Genomic DNA, 20,726 nt, shown 5'->3' with positions numbered 1-20,726 from the left:
TATTTAATGATTTAATTAGCACTAATGCTACATATATAGATATCTGTGATGCATTTATTATATACTAGTACATTTTGGGTTGTAAAAGAATCTTTAACTCATCATAATCACTGCCTGTTTCATAAATAGACAGGGTAGGGATGCTTATTTGTTTCATAGACAGTACAACCGAAGTACTGAGAAATGAAGGGCCTTGCTGGGAAAAGCCCAGCTACTTCTAGACAGAGCAGCAGGCACTTGTGTCTCTTGCCTGAGATCCCCTGCCTTTCAGCAGGCATCCCCTACTCCTCACTGTGTAAACAACAAAAAGCACCCGCAAACATGACAAGTCTCTCTACCTCAGAATTTCTATATCACCCTCTGTGTGGTCAAGCAAGGGAATGAAGGCCACAGAGTTACAAATGTGATGGGGTGTCCCTAAGTGTGTGCACCTGTATTTCAGAACACACACACATACACACACAAACACACACACCAAACAAGCTCAAGAAAGAAGTATGGCCGATTAGTAGTCTTCTGGCTCATCTGAATTTTCTATAGCAAACATGTTAATAGGCAATGAGGAAAAATAGAAAATTCCATTAAAACAAAAAATAAAGCCCAACCCCAAGTGTTTCACAGTCGAAGCCCTCTGTAGCTCTCCATAAAGAAAAAATAATGCTTGACCCATCATCTGAGCTATGGCAGATCTGAGGCTATCCTTCTGTTGTCTGAGAATGTAAGAGACAGACTCACCATGCAAAGTCATCCTCCCTCAAGCCCAATCAGTTTGTCTCACAGCATCGATTGTCAATGAAAAACACTTCACAATCAATAGCTTGACTTCCACACCCAAACAGGGCATGAGAAAAATCAGTAAGTAGTTATCTTTTTGTAAAGACTCAACTAGAGAATCCTTCCAGAACTAGAAATTGACACTTTAAAACTCACATCTACATCCAAACCACAATTTCACGCATGCATGACTACTTTCCAGAGGTTATCACAGGGCATGGCTGCCTTAAGATGGTGACTTGTGTGAGAAACTGTAACAGATTTGCTTCACATGTAACACTCCATGTGGTCAGGAAAGCACAGGAGAGGGAGGATTTAAGCAAGTCCAGGGAGAATACCATACTCAGAAATAAAACCAAAGATGATGGCATTACTCCAGATTCTCTGCTACAATGTAAGCAAAAAACAATGCTAGTTTGGTGATACACAAACCAAGCAAGAGTGTAGTCAAAATGTAATTTGGACTGCAGCCCACAGAATCTTGAATTGTCAAGGAGGGTCTGTTCAAGGCAGAAGGGTGGTCTTTAAGTAAAACTACAGTGACTAGTCTGGGTCTTCATGTCAACAGTAAAAGGATTAGCTGAGAAGGATCAAAAACCACAATGGTGTCACACATCTATGCCTTAAATGATGAGATTTAATTTAAATGGGAGTGAAAGAAAGAGTGGGAAGGAGGAAGAGGAGGGAGAGAACAAGAACGACTGGGTATCCTGCACCACTCAGTGAGCTGTGGGCGGGGTTTTGGAAGAGAAGGGCCAATGTCTACTCCTCAGCTACTCACAAGGGGCTTCTCTTTGGGCTAAGGGTGAGTGGCAGAGAGATAAAGAGAGAGAGCATGCGAGAGTGAGAAACAACAGGGCTCCTAAAGGAATACCAATACTTTGTAAAAACACCAAAATGAGTTTTATTTTAAGTGTACTTTATAGGCCACCCAAAGATTTTCAAGGGTTATTTGACTCCATGTGTTACTTCTCATACATGCAAACTTTAAAATCTAACCTAAAAATTTCTCAAAAGTGTTACTGTAAATAAGGCAAATGCATTTTCTTTTACAATGTTGCTTATCTTGCTCATTCTGCTAGCTAGTCATCTTGATGGTACTTAATAGTTTTCTGTGTTCCATGAAAATTTCCCATGTCAAGTATTTGTGACCCACTAACCTGAGCTGAAGACATCCTATCAATAACAAAGGATGGACAAAATATTGAAAAATAAGGAAAAAACTTGCTTGATCCAGTAGAGAGCAAACAAAACCAAGCAGAATCAGAAGGGGAACTTATCCTTCAAGGAATGGACCCAACTGGGGAAGTCCAGGCTTACTTGGGCTTTTCTCATAAGGGCAGACCTCAGTCCATGCTAGGCAAGAATAGGACTCAAACAGAAAGTAGCACTTACTGAGCTGAGGTCAGAGTTTGCCACTGTGTTAGAAGCTGGAAATTGACGTCACTAAAAGGTGAGGCCTCAAATCTATCTCTATACCCCTTCAAATCCTTGGCTGACCGTGAACCCTGCATGTATGGATGACATTTTAAGGAGTCCAGCAGAAAACCATATCTAAAGAGCTGAAGCATTTCAGCACTTTCCCATCGCTAAGGAGAGAGTTTGGAATTCAAATCCCACAAAGTTAGCAGAGTTTGGGAAAACACTCTGGGCTGAAACTACAGACTCATGCCTTATATGTATGGGATGTATTAAAGGGCTATGGTCTATATCCTATAACTACCAGCAGAACTAACATAAACTCACCCTGAGAAAATCTTTTATATGATCAAAGAGATGGTGATCATGCCATATAATGCTTCACAGGAAGACAGCAGAATTTAGACTCCACAACATATAATGCATAATGTCTACCACGCAAACAGAAATTACTAGACACACATGGGGGGGGGGGGAAGTAAAAAAAAAAAATCAAAATAAAAAAACTCAAGAAAAACAGAATTGATGATTTAATATACAACAACTTCAAGATAAATATTTCAAGTGTATTAAAATATATACAAGATTGGGTAAAATGGATAAAAAGATGAATTGTTTTTAAAAAAAGGACCAAATGGAAATCTAAGAACTAAAACATACAGGATTTGAAATTAATTAGATGAGACTAACAACAGACTAGATACTGCAGAACAGAAAACTTGAATACAGGTAAGTAAAAACTATTCAAACTGAAGTACAAAGAGTTTTAAAGACTAAAATTCTTATGAGATGTGGGATATCAGCTAGTCTAAACACAATGTACCTGGAGATCCAGAATGAAAAGAGAATGTAAGAATAAGTATGTAAACTTAGGAATAAATAATTTGAAGAATTACTAGCCTTCCCCCCACTCCCTATATATTTTGATTACATCTCTGCAATTAATTGTCATTACAATAATCACCACTGATGACTACTCAGCCTTTAATTAGAAGCTCTGGAGTCATAAAGAACAGTTTCAAACCTTGCAGCTACTTAGTGGCAGTGTAAGCAATTTAAACCAGGTTCCTTTACCCCTAAATGCAAACAAATATATCTGTTGAGAAGATTAACTGACATCATGTATGTACATACAGAGTAGGCACTCAACAAATGTTGGCTATAGTTTACTAAAATTTCATTATTTCTACCAAAATTAGACCTTTAAAGCAAGGAAACATGTTTGTATAGTCCCTTTAACAGATTATTTTTGTATATGTTGAGGCTTAAAAAAAATACAAACTGTCCTTTCTTTCTGCTGTAGGTACGGTCACTGTGAAGAACACTAGTAAGGATGCTTCAGACTGCCCCTGCGGCCACGCTCTGGTGGTTGGAATTGATCACTACCCCAAAAAGTGACAGCTGCCACAGGCAAGAAGAAAACTGCTAAACGGTCAAACATGAATTCTTTTGTGAAGTTTATAAAACTACAATTACCTCATACCCACAAGGCTCTCTGGAGACAGGTCCTTGGCCAAAACTGTCCTCCCGCAAGGATGTCTTCAGAGGTCCTGCTCTTAAATGCAAGGCCTGGTGAGAGGCCAAAGTCAAGTTCGAGGAGAGGTACAAGACCAGCAAGAACAAATGGTTCTTCCAGATGGTGTGATTGAGCTGTTTTGTTTCAGTCATTAAAAAGACTAAATAAATAAATACATAAAAATCCCACACGACTGTGGGGAATGAGTGCTCCCATTTTATTTAAAATAAGTTGATTTCTCACTATATATGATCCCATTAGATGCATGCATGCATCATTTCAAAAACCTTCTTTCAAAATTCAGAGTACTCATCCCACAGTCAGCAAAATAAAAAGGCATAGTCTGAGGTCGTTAACACACAGTGGTTCTCTCTCTTCCTCTCACACACCCACACTAAGTCCGCTGATGATTTTAGCACACATGACAGAAAGCTTCTGACTTCAAGTCACAAAATATTTGAGTCAATGGCTTAAAGACAAAATTGGAACTCCCTAAAGAGTCTGGACTTAAAAGATTATTCTGGAAAGAGACTTCAATTTTCTAAGGATGTTCTTTTAAAGTACTATAATTTTATCCCCATGTAATCTGAGGAGTCATCCTATAGTTCCTTTTGGAAAAAGTCTCTTTCCTTGACCCCTCTGAAGAACTCATGATATCAATTTGTTTTCACCTCTTAAGAACTAACGAGGGACTCACAAGAATCCAAGATACCTCAAAGGCCCTAATTACTGTTTAGATTTTGTTCAAATCACCACCACCACCAGGCTTTCTATCTAAAATCTTCTTTTAGCAAGCTTGGAATTATTGTTTTTATAACACGTTCAATTCAGAAAGATTTTTAAAAAATCAGAATTACCACCAGCAAACTTGGAAATCAGCAAAAAGAAAATTTTCTAAACACAGACCAGAGGTTCTTTGTATACCTCTTGACATTTTCCTCTTTCATCTTCTATTAAGATCCTAATCTATGTTTTCTCTTATCTACTCCTATTAAGAAAATTTTCTTCTCCCCAAGATAGTCACAAGAATAAAAATAACCAACACACATCATATAAGGCACCAAACCTAATTACCTACTCTAGTTACAATTCACTTCACACTAGACTTCCAAATTTGAGAAAGCATGAACTAAAAAAGTAGCTAAAATGAAGTTGCTTAGATACAAAAACACTTACTTCCTATCCACTGATGAATTTACCATTTACCTTTAAAATCTTAGATTTCATCATATGCTACGGGCTATTTTGAAAACAGGCAAATTAACAAAATGAAAATTTGGGGTGAGTATTACACATAAATTCTGCATTAAAAAACACAAATGTTCTCACAAAAAAGTATTAATTACATAACTAGCAGAAAAAAAGGAGGTGGGGGGGGAATGGAGGCCATGAGCAAAAGCTAAGTGTGCTTGCTCTCTAAGTGAAAAAGCAGTGAATCTGCTTAGGACAATCTAGCTGTATTTTGGAATAAGACTTCCATATCATATGCTTGTCATCAACTTACACACCAATGTTATCTTTTTGTTCACTAAAATTAAAAGATTTACGAGTTCCAACTTCCAAATTATCAATGTTATAGATTTCTAGAGGGCACTATGTGTACCAAAAAGCTAGACTTTGTTCCAAGTATATCCTGGTATAGATTTTAAAGAAGCCACCCTATAAAAATAATAAAATACATTTTGATTTGTACAAATACATATATGTAAAATATATTCATATAAAGTCACAGAAAAAGATAAATTAGTAGGAATATTTTGGATCTTCCCTTTCAAGGCAAAGTATGTAGGGGTATTTTAGGTAACGACATTGTATCTGTTCAAAAAGATAAACAAATTAAACTCAACTACATCATTTGATACAACAAACTTGATAGACCTCTGCCTACTGTGAATCACATGACTCTTCCATTGTAGTATAGAGTGATCACTTTGTTTTTTGGCAGCAGAGTAAGCTCTTCTTCCTCAAAAGACACACCTGACTTACAAAGGGTCTACTATCTGCACCCACGTCCGCGCTTGCAAAGCTGGAGTCCTATGGTCTGCACTTCAAATGTCTGGCCCAGGGTTTCACAAGGCTGAGGCCAAGATGTCAGCCAGCGCTGCAGTCACCAGAGGTGTGATGGCCTGGCAGATTTGCTTTAGTGGTGGCTTTTGATGGGAGACCTCTCTCCACGGGGCTGGTTGAGGGTCCTCACAACATGGTGGCGGCTTCCTCCCAAACCAAGTGGAAGCTACTTCCTTTATGAACAGGCCTTGGGAATCACATGGCTTCAGTCCTATTATAATCTGTTCATGAGAAGAGAGTGACTAAACCTGGCACGCATTCAAGGAGAAGAGAATCAGGCTCTATCTTTTGAAAGAAAAAGTGTCAAAGAACTGCAACATATGTGACAACTTCCACAATGTCTAAGAACTACTAGCTATTTTAAACATATATTAGGGGAAGGGAGTGGGGGCTGAGAGCGAGGGAGAAGGGACACACATACACTGAGGCAATATATCTCACAGATTATTGTAATAGCAACTTCAAAACATATATGCAGCCTAGGGAAACTGAACGGCCTGAAATTTTCCCCTTGATGCCAGCAGTTCACAGAATTTAGTATTCTGTTTTGAAAATGTCCGCATACAAAGCAGGGACAAGTAAGAGAAAGAAAAAAATTCCCAACATAATTTTCAAACTAAAGGTCTTGCAGAGAGATAATTTGGCTTCTCAATAAAATGTTGATTACTGTGCTGTTTATGAATTAATACTGAAAAAGTTTTGGGGTAAAAATTAGACCCTTTACTGTTCTCAACCATCTTTTACGGGCATCCCTGGTGGCACAGGGGTTAAGTTTCAGCACTATCAAGCTATTGCCAGCCACTACAGCCTGAGTTCGATCAGGCTGGGCCAGGGAGCTGACCCATATGGTGCAGCAGGCCTCTCCTGTGTCACCCACTGCTCCCCTCAGCAGTGTGTATCAGCAGATCCACCTGTTCTGTTCCCCACTCTGCCTTTAGTGAACCCTCTCACCCCCTACCCCATACCTCTGGCCTATACCCCAGTTCTTGTGTGCATAAATAAATAAATAATCTTTTAAAAAATCACTTTGGGGGATGGGGAGGTTGGTTAATTTCAAACCAGAAGTATAGAAATGTGTCTTAAATTTTTAAAGAGTATCATCGGATGGGTTTCATGTCACTTAAGCACTGTGAGAAAACAAGAGAATTATGAAAAACACATTGGGAAATAGACACCAGGCTTCAGCCTCCTGTGGCTTCTTTGGATGAGGCCAGAAGCCCTTGGCTGGGAATAGTGTGGATTCCACTGAGCATGTCTCATGGAAAGACATGCCACGCCACTGGTTTACTCATCTAGGTCCTTTTTAAGAATTAAATGTTGATGCTGCCCCACAAGCTGACCAAAAACCAGGGATGCTATACTCTTTGGGGCCTATAGAGCCCCCATCAGACCCCAAAAGCCTGTGAGATTTGAGTTCATCCCCATTTCTACGCCATGAGCAAAAATATTCCTCATGTGGCCCCTCATGTGGCAAGAACCACCAAAGCCATCCCTGGGATGACATTGTTGGGAGGTTCCACTGCATCGATTCAGCCACAGACATTCACTATTATGAATATTTAGCAGCCACTTGAGAAGAGCTTCCCAGGGGTCACCCGGTGACCTGCAGCATTCATGCCACACTTGGTGAGCCCCGGCGCGTGCAGAGGCAAGTGCAGAGCGGCTGTCCAGTTCTCGCTCCATTCCCGGCTAGATGCGCAACTCGCACTGCTTAGCCTGGTTCTTCAAGCTACCACTTCATCATCTATAAAATGGAGGCAAGTCTGGGGCCTTAGCCGGGTACAGCATGAACACCGAGGACTGTCACATCCTCTGAGGGACAGACCCTGCAGCCCCCTGCTCAGTCTGGATCAGATCCCCCTTGTTACTTTCCTCTTTGCAAGTTCTCCTCTATAGCACTTGCCAGTTTTGAATTTTATTTCTGGTTTGATCATCTGATTAACATCTCTCTCCCACGGGACTGCAAAATTCATGGAGACAGATACTGTGTTTGATTTGTCCAACACAAATTAATGCCCAACAGTAGCTAATATTAGGTGCTCAAAAAGTTTTTGCTGAACTAATAAACTACGCTGACAAAGGCACCACAATGAAAAATGACTCAGTAGTCACCCTCATCAAGGAGTTTAGGCCGGGACAGCAGTTCGCCATTTCAGCGGCACATTAAGATCAGCTGGGGAGAAATTTTACTTTAATCCCAATACCTGGGCCCTACTTTGGATCACTTCCTAAAGGGTGGCACCCCTGTTTTGCGTTTTAAGATTGTTTAGGTGATTCTAACAACCAGGGTTAAGACTCACTGGTCTAATGCAAGAGACCAGTCAAAACCCATAGCACAGCAGTTCCTGGAACACTATCACTTCATTATAACCTAGATGAGAAAAAAATTATTTCAGTGTCTACGACTGTAAAGCTGAGGAGATCGTGACTAGTCCCAGGATGTGGAATCTTGTCCTCCTTCCCTCCCAATCCTCCCTGGAAGCCCCTCAATAAAATGGTTTGAGACCAGCCTCATTCTGTCCCGCTCCCAAATCTGAGCCATTGCTGAACAAAATGACATGATTCGATTTTAGTATACTTGCTGCCTGAGCGAGCACTCACTCTACAAGCACCTGGTTTCATTTTACTCCACTTCACTTAAAGTCACAAGAACCTACTGGTATGAAGTGAGAACTCCCCGTGGGGCATGTGCCTCCCTACAGCAGCAGCAGACTCCTGCAGCGGTGGGGATGCGCGTGTCTGCACTGCCCAGCACTGGAGCCACTCGTCAGAAGTCACTACTGAGCACTCAAAATATGCCTATTGTAACCGAGGGCCTGAATTTAAAATTTTGTCTTTATTAATTTAAATTTGAAGTTTATGTGCCTAGAAGCTACTCTAGCTACTCTACAAATAGCACAGATGTAGGGGGAAGTACACAGAACCCTCAATCCAGGCAAGGGGGTTCAATGCTCAGCCAGCCATGGCCTCTACACACAGACTAGTACAATCTGGTGGAGGAAATGGCAGCCCAGCTCTGCATTCCCCCTTTGAACGCCCCACTTTACAAATGCAGGGGCCACCTCTCTCTCCTGCCACATCCAGGACGGCTGTTACCAAGGAGAGCCTTCAGAGTAAGACAAGATGTGTCCCCACCAAGTAAAAGCCTGTGTGAGCGCCAAGTGATGGCGACAAAGGAAGAAATGTGTCTTGAGCAAGGAGAACACTTGGAAATACTGGGAGCTACATGGGGCCCTGCAGAGCAAGCAGGGCTTGCTAGGAGGCTCAGGGCCGGAGCCTCAGCATAAACATCATGGGGAACTGACACCTAGCCCAGCGGCAGATAACAGCTCATTAAGCTCTTTAGAAAGCCAGGCTGGTCGTGTCATTTGCAGAAGGATGAATTAGTAAGGAGAAGGCACCCATGCTGTTCAGGAGCTGCCACTGTCCCCTGTACTGTGTGCTCGGCCCTGCTGAGTGGCAGGCATTGTGTCAGGGTCTGATAAATGCCACACCTCATTTTGTCCACATGTTACTCTGTAAATCAGATATTTTCTTCTCATTTTATGGTGAAGCAATTAAAGATACATTAAAGTTAAATAATTTATCTATTTCAACAAGGAGAGACAAAGCTAGGATTCAAACATAGCTCAAAAATCCCATTTTTAAATCCCTTTTTTTATAAAGGTGATGTACTGTGTTGTCATATGGCTACATTACTGCTCAACAAATCCCCATTCCCCCCCCTTTTTTTCAAATCACAATGTTTCAATGAACCTACTTATACATAAATTTTAAATATACTTTTATTGGTATACACAACATATAAAATGCTTGGAAAAGTATACAAATCCTAAGTGTAATAGCTGATGAATTGTCAAAAATGCAGACTTAACTATGCATCACCCTCAAAATCAAGCACTAGAATAGTAACTGTTCCTCAGAAGCCTCCTCGGGTCACCTCCTATCTATTTTCCCCATTCTCCACCTCAAAGAGCTGACACCTACATGGACCTATCACAAGGTTGGAGTCTTCTTAAAATGAAGCTGAGGCACAAGTTATAAATTGGGTACACAATTCAGACCAAGACTGAGAACAACACTCGCAGTGAGTGCTACGTACCTGACAACCCTCATCTACCTTCCTTGATTAGAAGTTCGTGTTTACTGGATATGGGAGAGAGGTACCAAGGAACCAGGGTACACAATGTGTCAACAATGAAGACTATAGAGTGTCTTACGCTTGGGGGCTCTAATGAGGACCAGAAACTATTAGGTTTCCAGTTTAGCAATGAGACTAGTGATTATTCTGATAAAGGATCTGAGGGTTGAGGTTTGTCTTATTCAATGTTCCTTTCAACTCTATTATTTCAAGACAATTATCCATGTATATATAAACAGGATATAAAATTTATATGAAAAATACATTTACAGCATTTACTGAACTTCCATTAAGTGGTAGGCCCTTAAGAGTTATTAGCTCATTAAATCTCTTACTACTGTACCACGATCACCATTTTATAGGAGAAAATGGAGGCTGGTTCAAAGAGTGAGGCCACCAGTTCAATCAAACGAAAGGGCAGAGCAAGGATGCAAATAGCATCGCTCCAACCTCAAAGCCTATGCCCTTTCCATTCTATTCTGTTGCTTCCCCTCCCAGGTTTTCTCTTAGGTTATAGACAATTAGTTTTGTGGAGACATGACTCAGGCTAAGCGAGCTGACTGCAACAGTGATAACAAAAGAGGTGAGTCAGAGCCCTGGAAAGCCATCTCCAACAACTCTTCCCCCTGAGGTGCTGGAACTATAATACCATTTCTGTGGTTACCCACTGTTTATCTTAATTCAGTTTGTTTCTTCTTTTCCATGGACAACATACTTTTGTCTCCAAGATGACAAAGTCACTGGACCAAGTGTAAAACATTTAGTCGGGCAGGTTACCTGGCACCCTGCAGCCACGAGAAAAGTTGGCAGGTGTGTCAAGTCCAAGGTTAACCTTTCCCTCATGCCTATGACCAGCATGGATTTCCAGTGCGTACAGATGCACTTCAGAAGGACCAGGTCCTCATGTATTTAACTGAGGTCACAGAATTACAGATGGACCAACTACAGACGTTTTAAATCGGTTGTTTATCACCTATAACTACAGTGAACTTGTAAATGTATAATAAAACCTGCTATAACTGATGTTTTCTCCTTATTTTGGAAACAGGAACAGAAAAATGGCATTTCTTTGACATGCCTATTTTTCCATTTGCATCAAGTCTTTTATAAACTTAGCATCTTACATAAGCAGAGAAAAGCCTGCAGCCTTCATATATAACTCATGTATCTGCCTTGGCAAGCACTTACCTTGACCGGAATTATATATTGCTTTGACAGACTTCTTCACTTTTTGTAAGGCTGTTCTATCTTGGTCTAGAGCCTGAAAGAGAAAACAGGGAAACAGATGTTGGAAACTGGTAGATTTAAACAATAAGAAAAAATCACTTGCTCCTGCATTTCTTTAGCCGAGTATCACAGAAACAGCAAACTGAGGTATCAGAGAGACTGGAGGCACGCAGGGTTGAGCGGTTGTGTTTTGGGAACAGTGTGGAGTTGTGCAAAGAAGCGCAGTGCTGAGTGAAGGGTCAAAGCGGGAGTCAGCGACACGCTAACTGTGCCTGAGCACCCGGGAAACTGCCAGGTTCCTTTCCTTCTTTCCGAGTTCGCACGCTGGGAAGGGAGCACAGGACACCCACCCACCTGAGGATATCACCTGAGGATAATGTCACCTAAAAGAAAGCATTTCAGTGGAGTAATAGGAGTGACTTGAAGAGCTCTTCACAGCCCTTTTAAATTCAAGGATTCCTTTTAGCGTCAAACAGCAAGGACAACAACAAAACATCCTGACATAATGCCAGCTGTATTTTAAAATCTAAAAATGTTATTTAAAAAGCACAGTATGAAAGTGCTACCGTGATGCTGCTAATGCTTTTAAATTTTTTTTTTTTTTCCAAGTGAATCAACTCATCTACAGCAACCCACTGGTGCTGAAGTAGGGGACTCCCAGGGGCTGTCACTGTTGATTCGTACTCCAAGTTTGGATAGACAATTGTCTTGTTTGTGAAAACTCTGAAGGGTGCACTTAGAATATGCGCTCTTTCTATTTGTGTATTATGGCTCAAAAGCCAGTTTAAAATGGGGTCTGTTCAACAGAGATATGCATATGTATGTTGGCTTAATTTCTTAAAATAACTTCAAGCTCCACCTTCCCTAAGGGTAATGGGAATCCCCGATGGTGGTCAAGATTTGGAGGGTATGAGCAACAAAAGCAGTAACAATAAACTTGTATATATAAAATTTTAAAACATTAAATGTACACTCACATCCACTACATCCTCTAAACCTCAAAACTTCAGATGAGAAAACAAAAGCCCACTCAAGTCAAATACTTCCTTCCTTCCCAGAAGCTCTTGCAGGGACTTGAAGGGGGTAAATGCCATGGCAGCAAACATGTCACTCAGCTTCCCTTCAAAGGGGCTTCCCTGCAAAGGGGCTTCCCTGCAAAGGGGCTTCCCTGCAACAGGCCTTTCCTGACACTCTAAACAGGTGGTTCACTATTCTGTGGACACCAATGGCTGTCCAGGCAGGGCTGGCTAAGCTGAGCTCAGGGTTGTTTCTAGCAATTCTGGGTTTGGGAAGAGAGATCACAATATGCAGTAAATCTTTCTTGTGACTGAGCCTCGGCACAGCGAGGGGTTCTGCGGCGAGCTCTGTGGAAGACTCTGGCCAGAAATAATGTTAACAAAGCTGGAGACTAGAGCGGAGAGGGGCCTACTGGCCCCCGAGCCCTTGCTTCCGGCTAGGCATAATCCAGCACAGCCCCCCAGCTATGTTGTGGCTCACCTTCCCGGAGACTGAGCACATGAGACCGTGAATTCCTTTGGTGCCGAGCTAGTCCCAGTTGGGATTCTACCATGTGCAATCCCAAGTCCTAAATAACAGAACTAAAGTTTACTGAGCACTTACTACACCAGGCATAAGCTTGGTACAGAAGACATGCCTATGTAGATAAGATACATGCACTTCACTATCTTATCTGTTGTTATTGCAGCTTTAAAACACCCAGTGAAGCAGCTGCTTTTGTTTTTCAGATAAGGAAACAAGGTGGGTCTTCAGAAAATACTTGTAGGGAAGGAGGGTATGAATGATTAATGTGCCCAGTCATAGAGCCAGAGGCACTCACGTTACAGTTCACACTCATGTACACCACACCCCCAGTCTAACAGCACGTGGGGGTAAAAGCGGGGATTTCTCACTGCATGTTTAATGCCCTTCCAGCATTGTCCTTCCACTGAGCTCCACAGTTCTGTCCCACCTGCACTGTTTCATCAACATTTTTCTTTAAATCTAATTCATCTATTTTTTTTTATCCTGAATATACTATGAAGAGCTACTAGCAATGGAAAACTAGGGTCACTTATCATTAGTAAAAGACACCCCCCAAAATTACGACATCTCTCTAAAGAAATAAAATGCTCATGTCTGTAGTACCTCAAATCCTCTCATATCCCATCAGGGAGACCGTGAAATACAGGTATGGAAACAGAGTTTTATTACTCAGGGAAAAGATACATTTTGAGTTATTTCAAAGCTCTGAGGTTTATACTGTAGAGAAAGAAGCGGAGATGACTAACATTTTAATAACTACTTAGTATGAATCATCAAGGATGCACATCACCTCACTTAATTCTAAACAAAAGGCCTGTGAAACAAGTACTATTAAGTTCCCTTTGTAGATGAGGAGACACAGGCTTAAAAAGTTTAACGTGCTCAGGATGGCAGAGTGGGGTTTAATCCAGGTCTTAGCATAAGAACCTGCTCTTGCAGCCACGCCCCAGCTCTCCATGCAGTGGCATCTGTGATGAACTGACAGTAAACCAGAGTCTCATCTTAAGTGGGGTAGTACGCACCACATTTCAGAGATAAATTCAAGCTAAGAAATGACAATAATTTAGTTCTTGGAGTGTGCAGGGAAAGAAGAAAATGCACGGAAGTGCAAATATGCACTTTCTCAGAGACGAATACAGAGGGTTTACCCCTTGATAAACTGTCTTCGAGGTATGGAGCTTTAAAGAAAAATCCTATTTTATAATGCACCTATATCCATTTATATATGTATTATGGACATAGACCACATCTCTCTATATATTCATCTATATAATGTATATACACTGCATTTCTTTCATATCTATCTCTCCATCTTTTTTTCTGATGACAAATTCTGGACTTTAGAAGTGAAAGAGCTTGCCAAGTGCCACACATTAGGTAAGAGAAGACCAGCTCGTGCCTCTCCAAGCAGGCCCCCTATTTACTTTAGGATGCACAGCCATGTCTCCCCTGCATCTTCTTATTTCTTAATTATTTTTGAGTAAGAGAAGATCTGCTTCTGGAAGATAATAACCTATCATTTCAGTTTAGGGGAGTGACGAACACATAAGGATGGGTCTCCTCAACGAGAAATTAATGAGGGCTTTAATGTCTGTGCACATTTACAGTTAATGACTCCAAATGAGCAAAGAGAGGGGGAAGATTTCAACCATAACATTTTATGAGACCAGCTATCAGCATCCACCCCACCCCCTACATTTTTCTGGGAAAGGCCTCAGAATTTATGTCAAATTTTTACCAGCTTATCTATTAACTGATAGGGTGCAAAGTTCACAAACTTTTAAAGGTTACTAATAACATCCACATCTGACGGTACCAGTCACAGTTGAGTCTGGGTGACGCTTCTTTTTTTACACCCCAGTATTTGGCCACTGTCAGAAGTGAAGTAAAATGCATTTAAGTCGCCCATGTTTAAGGGACCCAGAGACAGGTCCTCCCAGAAATAACACGTCTTCTCATTGTGCTACAAAGTGCCATTTCCTGCACTGCCAGACACGCAACGTCTGCAGTGATATTCTTTGAAATGTCATGCATGTAAAATTAAATAAAGACAAAGAGCAAAGTGGCAGATAATATGGGTGATAAAATTCTATCTCTCATCCCATTAAAAGTATATTTAAAATGTGTGCCTGCATTTCTGAGTATGCATCTGGAGTGAACAACGCAAAAGATTGTGGGGTGGGGGGAGAGGAAGAGGGAAAGACAAGGAGGATGAATTAACAAATAAAGGATTTCAAGCGGATATGCTTATCACCAATGATAGACCAACACCTTCCCTATAAAATGCTGCACTGCAGCAACTTCACATGCTCGATACTGCTAAGGAGGGGGCGTTCATCTAGAAGAGCACATCCACCCTCGATATGGAGACGTTTAATGATCATTTCATGCGTCCTCCTGGGAGTCTGGTTCATCTGAATGCACAGAGAAGGTATGGCTGCTGCTCATTAGAGAAGCATTAGGTGAGAGAGGGTGACCAGAAAGAGCCAGAAAGTCATATGCGGCGGACATCACAACGAAAACTTCTCAGGCTGTGCAGAGTAGGGCACGGAGCCTTATGTGACCCTCCAGGCTGGGCGGCGCCCCTCAGTCACGGTGGAGGGGAACAACGGATGTTCTCAGAGACGCTCCAGTCCAGTCACGCTTGTTCTCAGCCAGGGGATGTGCACCAGCTGCTCCCTCTGCCTGGAACTCTCTTCCCTGGGCTGTGTGGCTCTCCACTTCTTTCTCCTGACACAGGCCTCACGTCCAAAGTCCCTTCCCACAAGCGGGCTACGGTCAACCTAAATGAGAGCACACCACTGCCTGCGAGTACGGGCCACAGCCCGAACGGTCCTGTTCGCGGTGTGTTCACTTGAGAGGTGCTTATCTGCCTCCACTAGAAGAAATGCAAGCTCTGCAGACAGAGACAGGGTGCCATGGTCATGGCTGAATTCCACCCCCAGCCCCAAAAGGCAGTAGATGCGCATTTATGATAAGAAATCCCAAAAGATGTCCTCAGTATCCTTGGCGCTGCCAAACAGCCAAGTATGCACATCAACCTGCCTAGAAAATGGCTGAGTCAATTTTGGTTTCACGAGGCGTGGCCCTCTGCAAAGTCACGCATGCGTCAGAGACGAGACGCTCGGTACTGAGCGGAAAGGTTTAACAGGACAAAAGAAGGTATACACTCTCAGTTTAAAAGTAGTGAGGCATCGCAGTAGTTATTTGGCAGCTTTGAAAAACATTTTATTGAAGTATACATGTTAAATTATTCACAGCAGTGCTATTGCTTTACTAAGATTTTCTGCCTCAGAACTACTTTTTAGGTATGTGGCACCTTTTCTATATAGTCAAGTGGGGGAAATTGTTCTTATTTTGGGTAGGTGTGATTTACAAAGCAAGCACAAGTTTTTGGAGTTAAATCTTATGAGGGTACTGACAGAGAAAGGAAATAGCGGGTGACAATAAAACAACAGCACAGAATTTCTTAGCGACAATGCCAAGCTGACAGACACCTGCCTCAGGGGCACTGAGCTCAGAGCGCCAGCCCTGCAGTGGCGGCACAAAGCGGGCACACGGGTGCTCCCACGATAGAAATTCCTGAAACACCAGAGACAGTGACAGCAAAACACCCCTGAAACAAGCACTCCTATGTGGAAAGTGGTTTCTTCAACGAAAAGAATTTTTACCCACTTGGAAAAAAAAAAGGGTTTCCATTTTATTACTTTACAGCTGCAATGAAAGGCAGTTTCAAAACAGCATTTTAATAGATGCTTCTGTGCCATAATCACAAGGCAAATGTTCTTTGTATGATTCTTTTTTTAAAGATTTATTTATTTATGCATACAAGAACTGGGGTACAGGCCAGAGGTGTGGAGGGTGAGAGAATTCACCAGAGACAGAGTGGGGAACAGAACAGGCAGATGTACTGAAATACACTGCTGAGGGGAGCAGTGGGTGCATCAGGAGAGGTCTGTTGTGCCATGTGGGTCTCCTCCCTGGCTAGGGATCGAACTTGTGCCGCAGTGGCTGCTGATAGCTTCATAGGTTGTGTCTTAACCCCTTGCGCCACAGGGAGGCCCCCATGCGTGATTCTTTTAATAAGGGACTCATGATAAGACTACTTTGGTCTCATGGGGTCGAGACCCCGACTGCATTAGCTTTCAGCTAGTTGAGCAATCATGTGACCTCGGGGGGCCGTGGAAGCTGCATATCCAGGGCACGGGAGAGGCTGGCACAGGGGTCAGCTTTTGCATATAGTCTCTGAGGGTTAAACAAATTCTCTTGCAGCCCCACTGCCAAATCAGTAACTTATTTATGCGCCATAAGGCCTCAGATACTAGGATGTATAATAATAATGTGATCAGGAAAGAGTCCAGAAAGTTAATCCAATGTGATAACAAAGAACACTGTGAATACAGGGGCCAGAAGAGAGAATGGCAATGGCAAATGTTCCCTACCTTAAAAGAGATGAGTCAGGCAAATTATGCAAGTGAGGTTTTTGGGGGTTTTGTGTCATTCCTTACTTATTCATCAGTCCCTCCCCCTGGTAGCACCTAAGTATGAAAATCAAACATGGCCTCTATTTCTGTTTCTCCAGTGACATGCCTCCGACTTCTACCTGTCCCAGAAACAACAGCCCTTCCCCAGAAAACACGGAAAGCCTGGTGCTGCTTTTGATAAGACCAACGAAAACCACTTATAAAATGCCCTGGGCTTTCTATGGAGATGATTCCCGTATCATCCCACTCTTTGCCCAGTCTCTGAGGTGTTTAGGACTTGTGCCTCCTCCCCGATCAATCAACAAAAAGGTCTGTAAGGATAATACCATGCTCACACTTACTTTTGTTGCTTCGCATACAAGATGCTCAGTGAGGGTTTACAGAACTGAATGAAAAATTGAAAATGCATGAGCGCGCGCGCACACACACACACACACAATACACACATGAAGGGAGGGAGGGATGAAGGATGAATGAATTCACTGTTCTGAGAATAAAAACCAGGTCCTTATCCTGCCTGAGAGGCCCTGTGTGGGCCGCCCGTGCTGCTCTGACTTCTCCAGTTCCCACACCCTCATCGCTCCTGTCTAAGCCGCACTGCTATCTTTCTGAACCCACGTTTGTCCCCACCTCAGAGCTTTAGCAATTGCTGACCTTTCTGCTGAAACCCTTCTCTCAAAACTCTTCCCCATATGGACCGAGGCCTGGTCTGCCCCTTCTGTTTTTTCCCCAGTGTTCCACTCAAATGCTGGAAACACAGTTCCAGTCTAGGTTGCTAGTCTAGGTTGCTGAGACTTATCCTGTGTGACAGCAGCATATCACAGTTTGCGAGGTGCAAACATGGGGCAGAGCTCAGAATACCTGCACGCAGAGGAAGAGGGGCGGGTGGCAGAGCTTATAGGAAAGGAGGGGGTGAAGATGTTATCATTTGGTAGTTTCAAGATTAATATGAGTTAAATGAGGCTGCTACACAAGAGGAAATGATGAACCTAAAAAAAAAATTATTTACATAATGTAGCCAAAAAATGGAAAGTGGATAGGTCATCCACTAATAGAGATTTATGCTGTTTCTCTCTTCTATTTTAGACAACAGAAAGTGTCTTTAAGGTTCAGATTCTCCTGCATTTGCACAGATCTCATCAGAAACTTTTACTGTCCTCTCACCGTACCTTCAGCTCAACGGTTGCATGGGGCGGAATCTGGCCCACAGACAACAAGATCAGCTGTTGCTAAACTATGAAGAACTCGGGCCCCACTTGACAAGTTAACTTCACCATTTAGATCTGTAGCAAAGATTCAATTACCACTCTTAGCAATACTGCCCCAAAGCTTCTGAGATCTATTCCATGGAAAAAATACCCCACCAAAGAAAAGGTAGTGCCTCTGACCATAACTCACACATGCCCACTTTCCGGTGCACCCCGACATTCCCTGTTAGGTGTGTATGCAGGGGAAGGGCAAGGATGGTGTCGGCTAGGCCTGGAGTAGGAGCTCCATCCCTCTCAGCCAAATGCATCTGTGTCTGTTCAAAAACCATCTAGAATTAAAGGTGTATAGGAGACTGCTCTTTATTTCTCCTGTGCGATTCACTTTAAAAACTTAAGTGTTTATTCCAGTCAGGTGAAGGAAGTCCCTTCTTAACCAAGGTAAACTCTGCAGCCTGTACCTTTTACCTGGGAGGTGCATGTAGAATACTCATTTCCTACATCTCCCCAGGGGGCATGCTGCCTTTCAAAAGTCAGTCTTATCAATGAGATAGCAATGATGAAATCATTTTCTTTTCCTTGTGAAGGCCTAGGACCCGGATGAAACATACCTGCTCAGCCACTGAGGTGGCAAGGGAAGCCCTCCAGATTCCATGAAGTAATGCAGCAAGGTGCATGGGGGGAAGCACTGCCCCTCTCCTTCTCTGTCCCCACCTTTACTGATGGGAAAAGCAGGCCAGAGAGGGAAACAACAGTCCTCTAAGGCAGGGAAGGCCTCTTCCATTTCCTATTCAATACTCATCTTATCATACTATTCCCGTTCTTACACCCTTGTCAGAACCCAGCAATTTGAATAGAAAAAGTAGAACAGACGCCCCACAAGACCCTCAAAGCCAGCCCTATCATCACCCAAGAGCACAGCTGCTCCATACGCTGCATGAGCATTTCTGAGGCTAAGCCGAGTCTTGCTTTTCTTTGAAAAGATCATTCACTGCACTTGATGGCCAGAGGCCTTATTGTCCCCATACCATGTGACACTAGCTCCACCGAGGGGTGCCCACAGCACCATGTGGTCACCAATATACTAGCTTTCAACTACCACTCGCTGGCAGGTCCAGTTTTTTTGATTTTTTTTTAGGATTTATTTATTCATTCATTCATTCATTCATTCATTCATTCATTCATTCATTTATACATACATACATACATACATACAAGCACTGGGTACAGTCAGAAGCGAGGGAGGGTGAGAGAATTCACCAGAGCCTGAGTGGAGAGCAGAACAGGCAGACTGACGAAGTACACTGCTGAGGGGAGCAGCGGGCGGCAGGAGAGGTCTGTGCGCCATGTGGGACCCTCCTTCGGTGGCCGGGGAGCAGCCAGGGATTGAACTGGCGCCGCAGAGGCTGCGGGCAGCTTCGCAACCCAGCGCTCAACCGCTGCGCCACCGGGGAGGCCCAGGTCCAGCTTTTGTCTTGGGTTTATCCCAGGACTTGGAAGAAGCAGGATGAGGTGGTGGAGCCAGGAGTCATGTTAAGGTGCCCGACACCAGGGCTATGAGCACAGACTGTGAGGAACCTCCTGCTTGGCTCATGTGATGCTACGTCACTCACCCTCTCTGACGCTCTTGCCTTCCACACACAACACCTGGCACAGACAGGTGCTTCCTTTCCATGTCTAACTGTCTTCAGATTCTCATATTAGCTCATTCTCACCTCCCTTCACCATAGAAATGATAAAAATACCATGAATGCATTTTTATAGATGATCTTATTTAATCCTCACAGTAACCTATAAGCTTTCTACTATCCACACTTTGGAGATAAGGAGAGTGACGTGCAGAATGTGCCCTCATCCCACAGCTAGTGAGAGACTGCGTCAAGTCCAAAAACCCAGCTTCCCGCCCCACAGTCTGAATGCACACACGGTGCTCTCCAGCCTGACTCAGCAGGGTCCAGAGATTGGAGGAACCTTTAAAAACAAAATCAGCCAAGGACTTAGTCATCAGGCCACTAGACAGATAACTTCTAAAAACCTTTTCCTTCCCATCCCAACAATTCTCTATGAAGGAATCAAGAGGAATTGAGAGTGGCACTTTGCTGGAGCCCAAAACAGCTCTGCAAGGAAGGGCGGGGGAGGGAGGGTGGCGGCGGCAGGGAGACAAGAAGCAAAGTGGGAAGACATTGACCCACAGCCCACTGGGGGGTGTGCCCCCTCCCCCAGATGCCCATCAACCACTCATGGGTCCATCCACCCTGCTCAGGCCTACTGCCACTCCTCTGTGTGAGACGGCAGCCTCAGTGCAGGCACCAATTTCACTTGGACTGACTGCAGCACGTGCACTTGCATGC

General features: G+C 43.1%; 1 protein-coding gene across 4 annotated transcripts in view; it reads right to left on the bottom strand.

The window, feature by feature from the left end:
* The window catches only part of ASAP1 (ArfGAP with SH3 domain, ankyrin repeat and PH domain 1), a gene marked incomplete at both ends in the record, with an annotated part of 251,064 nt that overhangs the window by 105,976 nt on the left and 124,362 nt on the right, over positions 1–20,726 (bottom strand). For all 4 annotated transcript variants that reach the window (XM_084230492.1, XM_084230494.1, XM_084230493.1 and 1 more), the window contains one exon: positions 11,106–11,178. In XM_084230492.1, coding sequence (XP_084086618.1) covers positions 11,106–11,178 — 73 coding nt within the window. The remainder of the gene's footprint in view (positions 1–11,105; positions 11,179–20,726) is intronic.

This window comes from Talpa europaea (genome assembly GCF_964194135.1).
Source record: "Talpa europaea genome assembly, chromosome: 3".
Taxonomy (NCBI): domain Eukaryota; kingdom Metazoa; phylum Chordata; class Mammalia; order Eulipotyphla; family Talpidae; genus Talpa; species Talpa europaea.
This window is presented reverse-complemented; position numbering and strand designations above follow the sequence as displayed.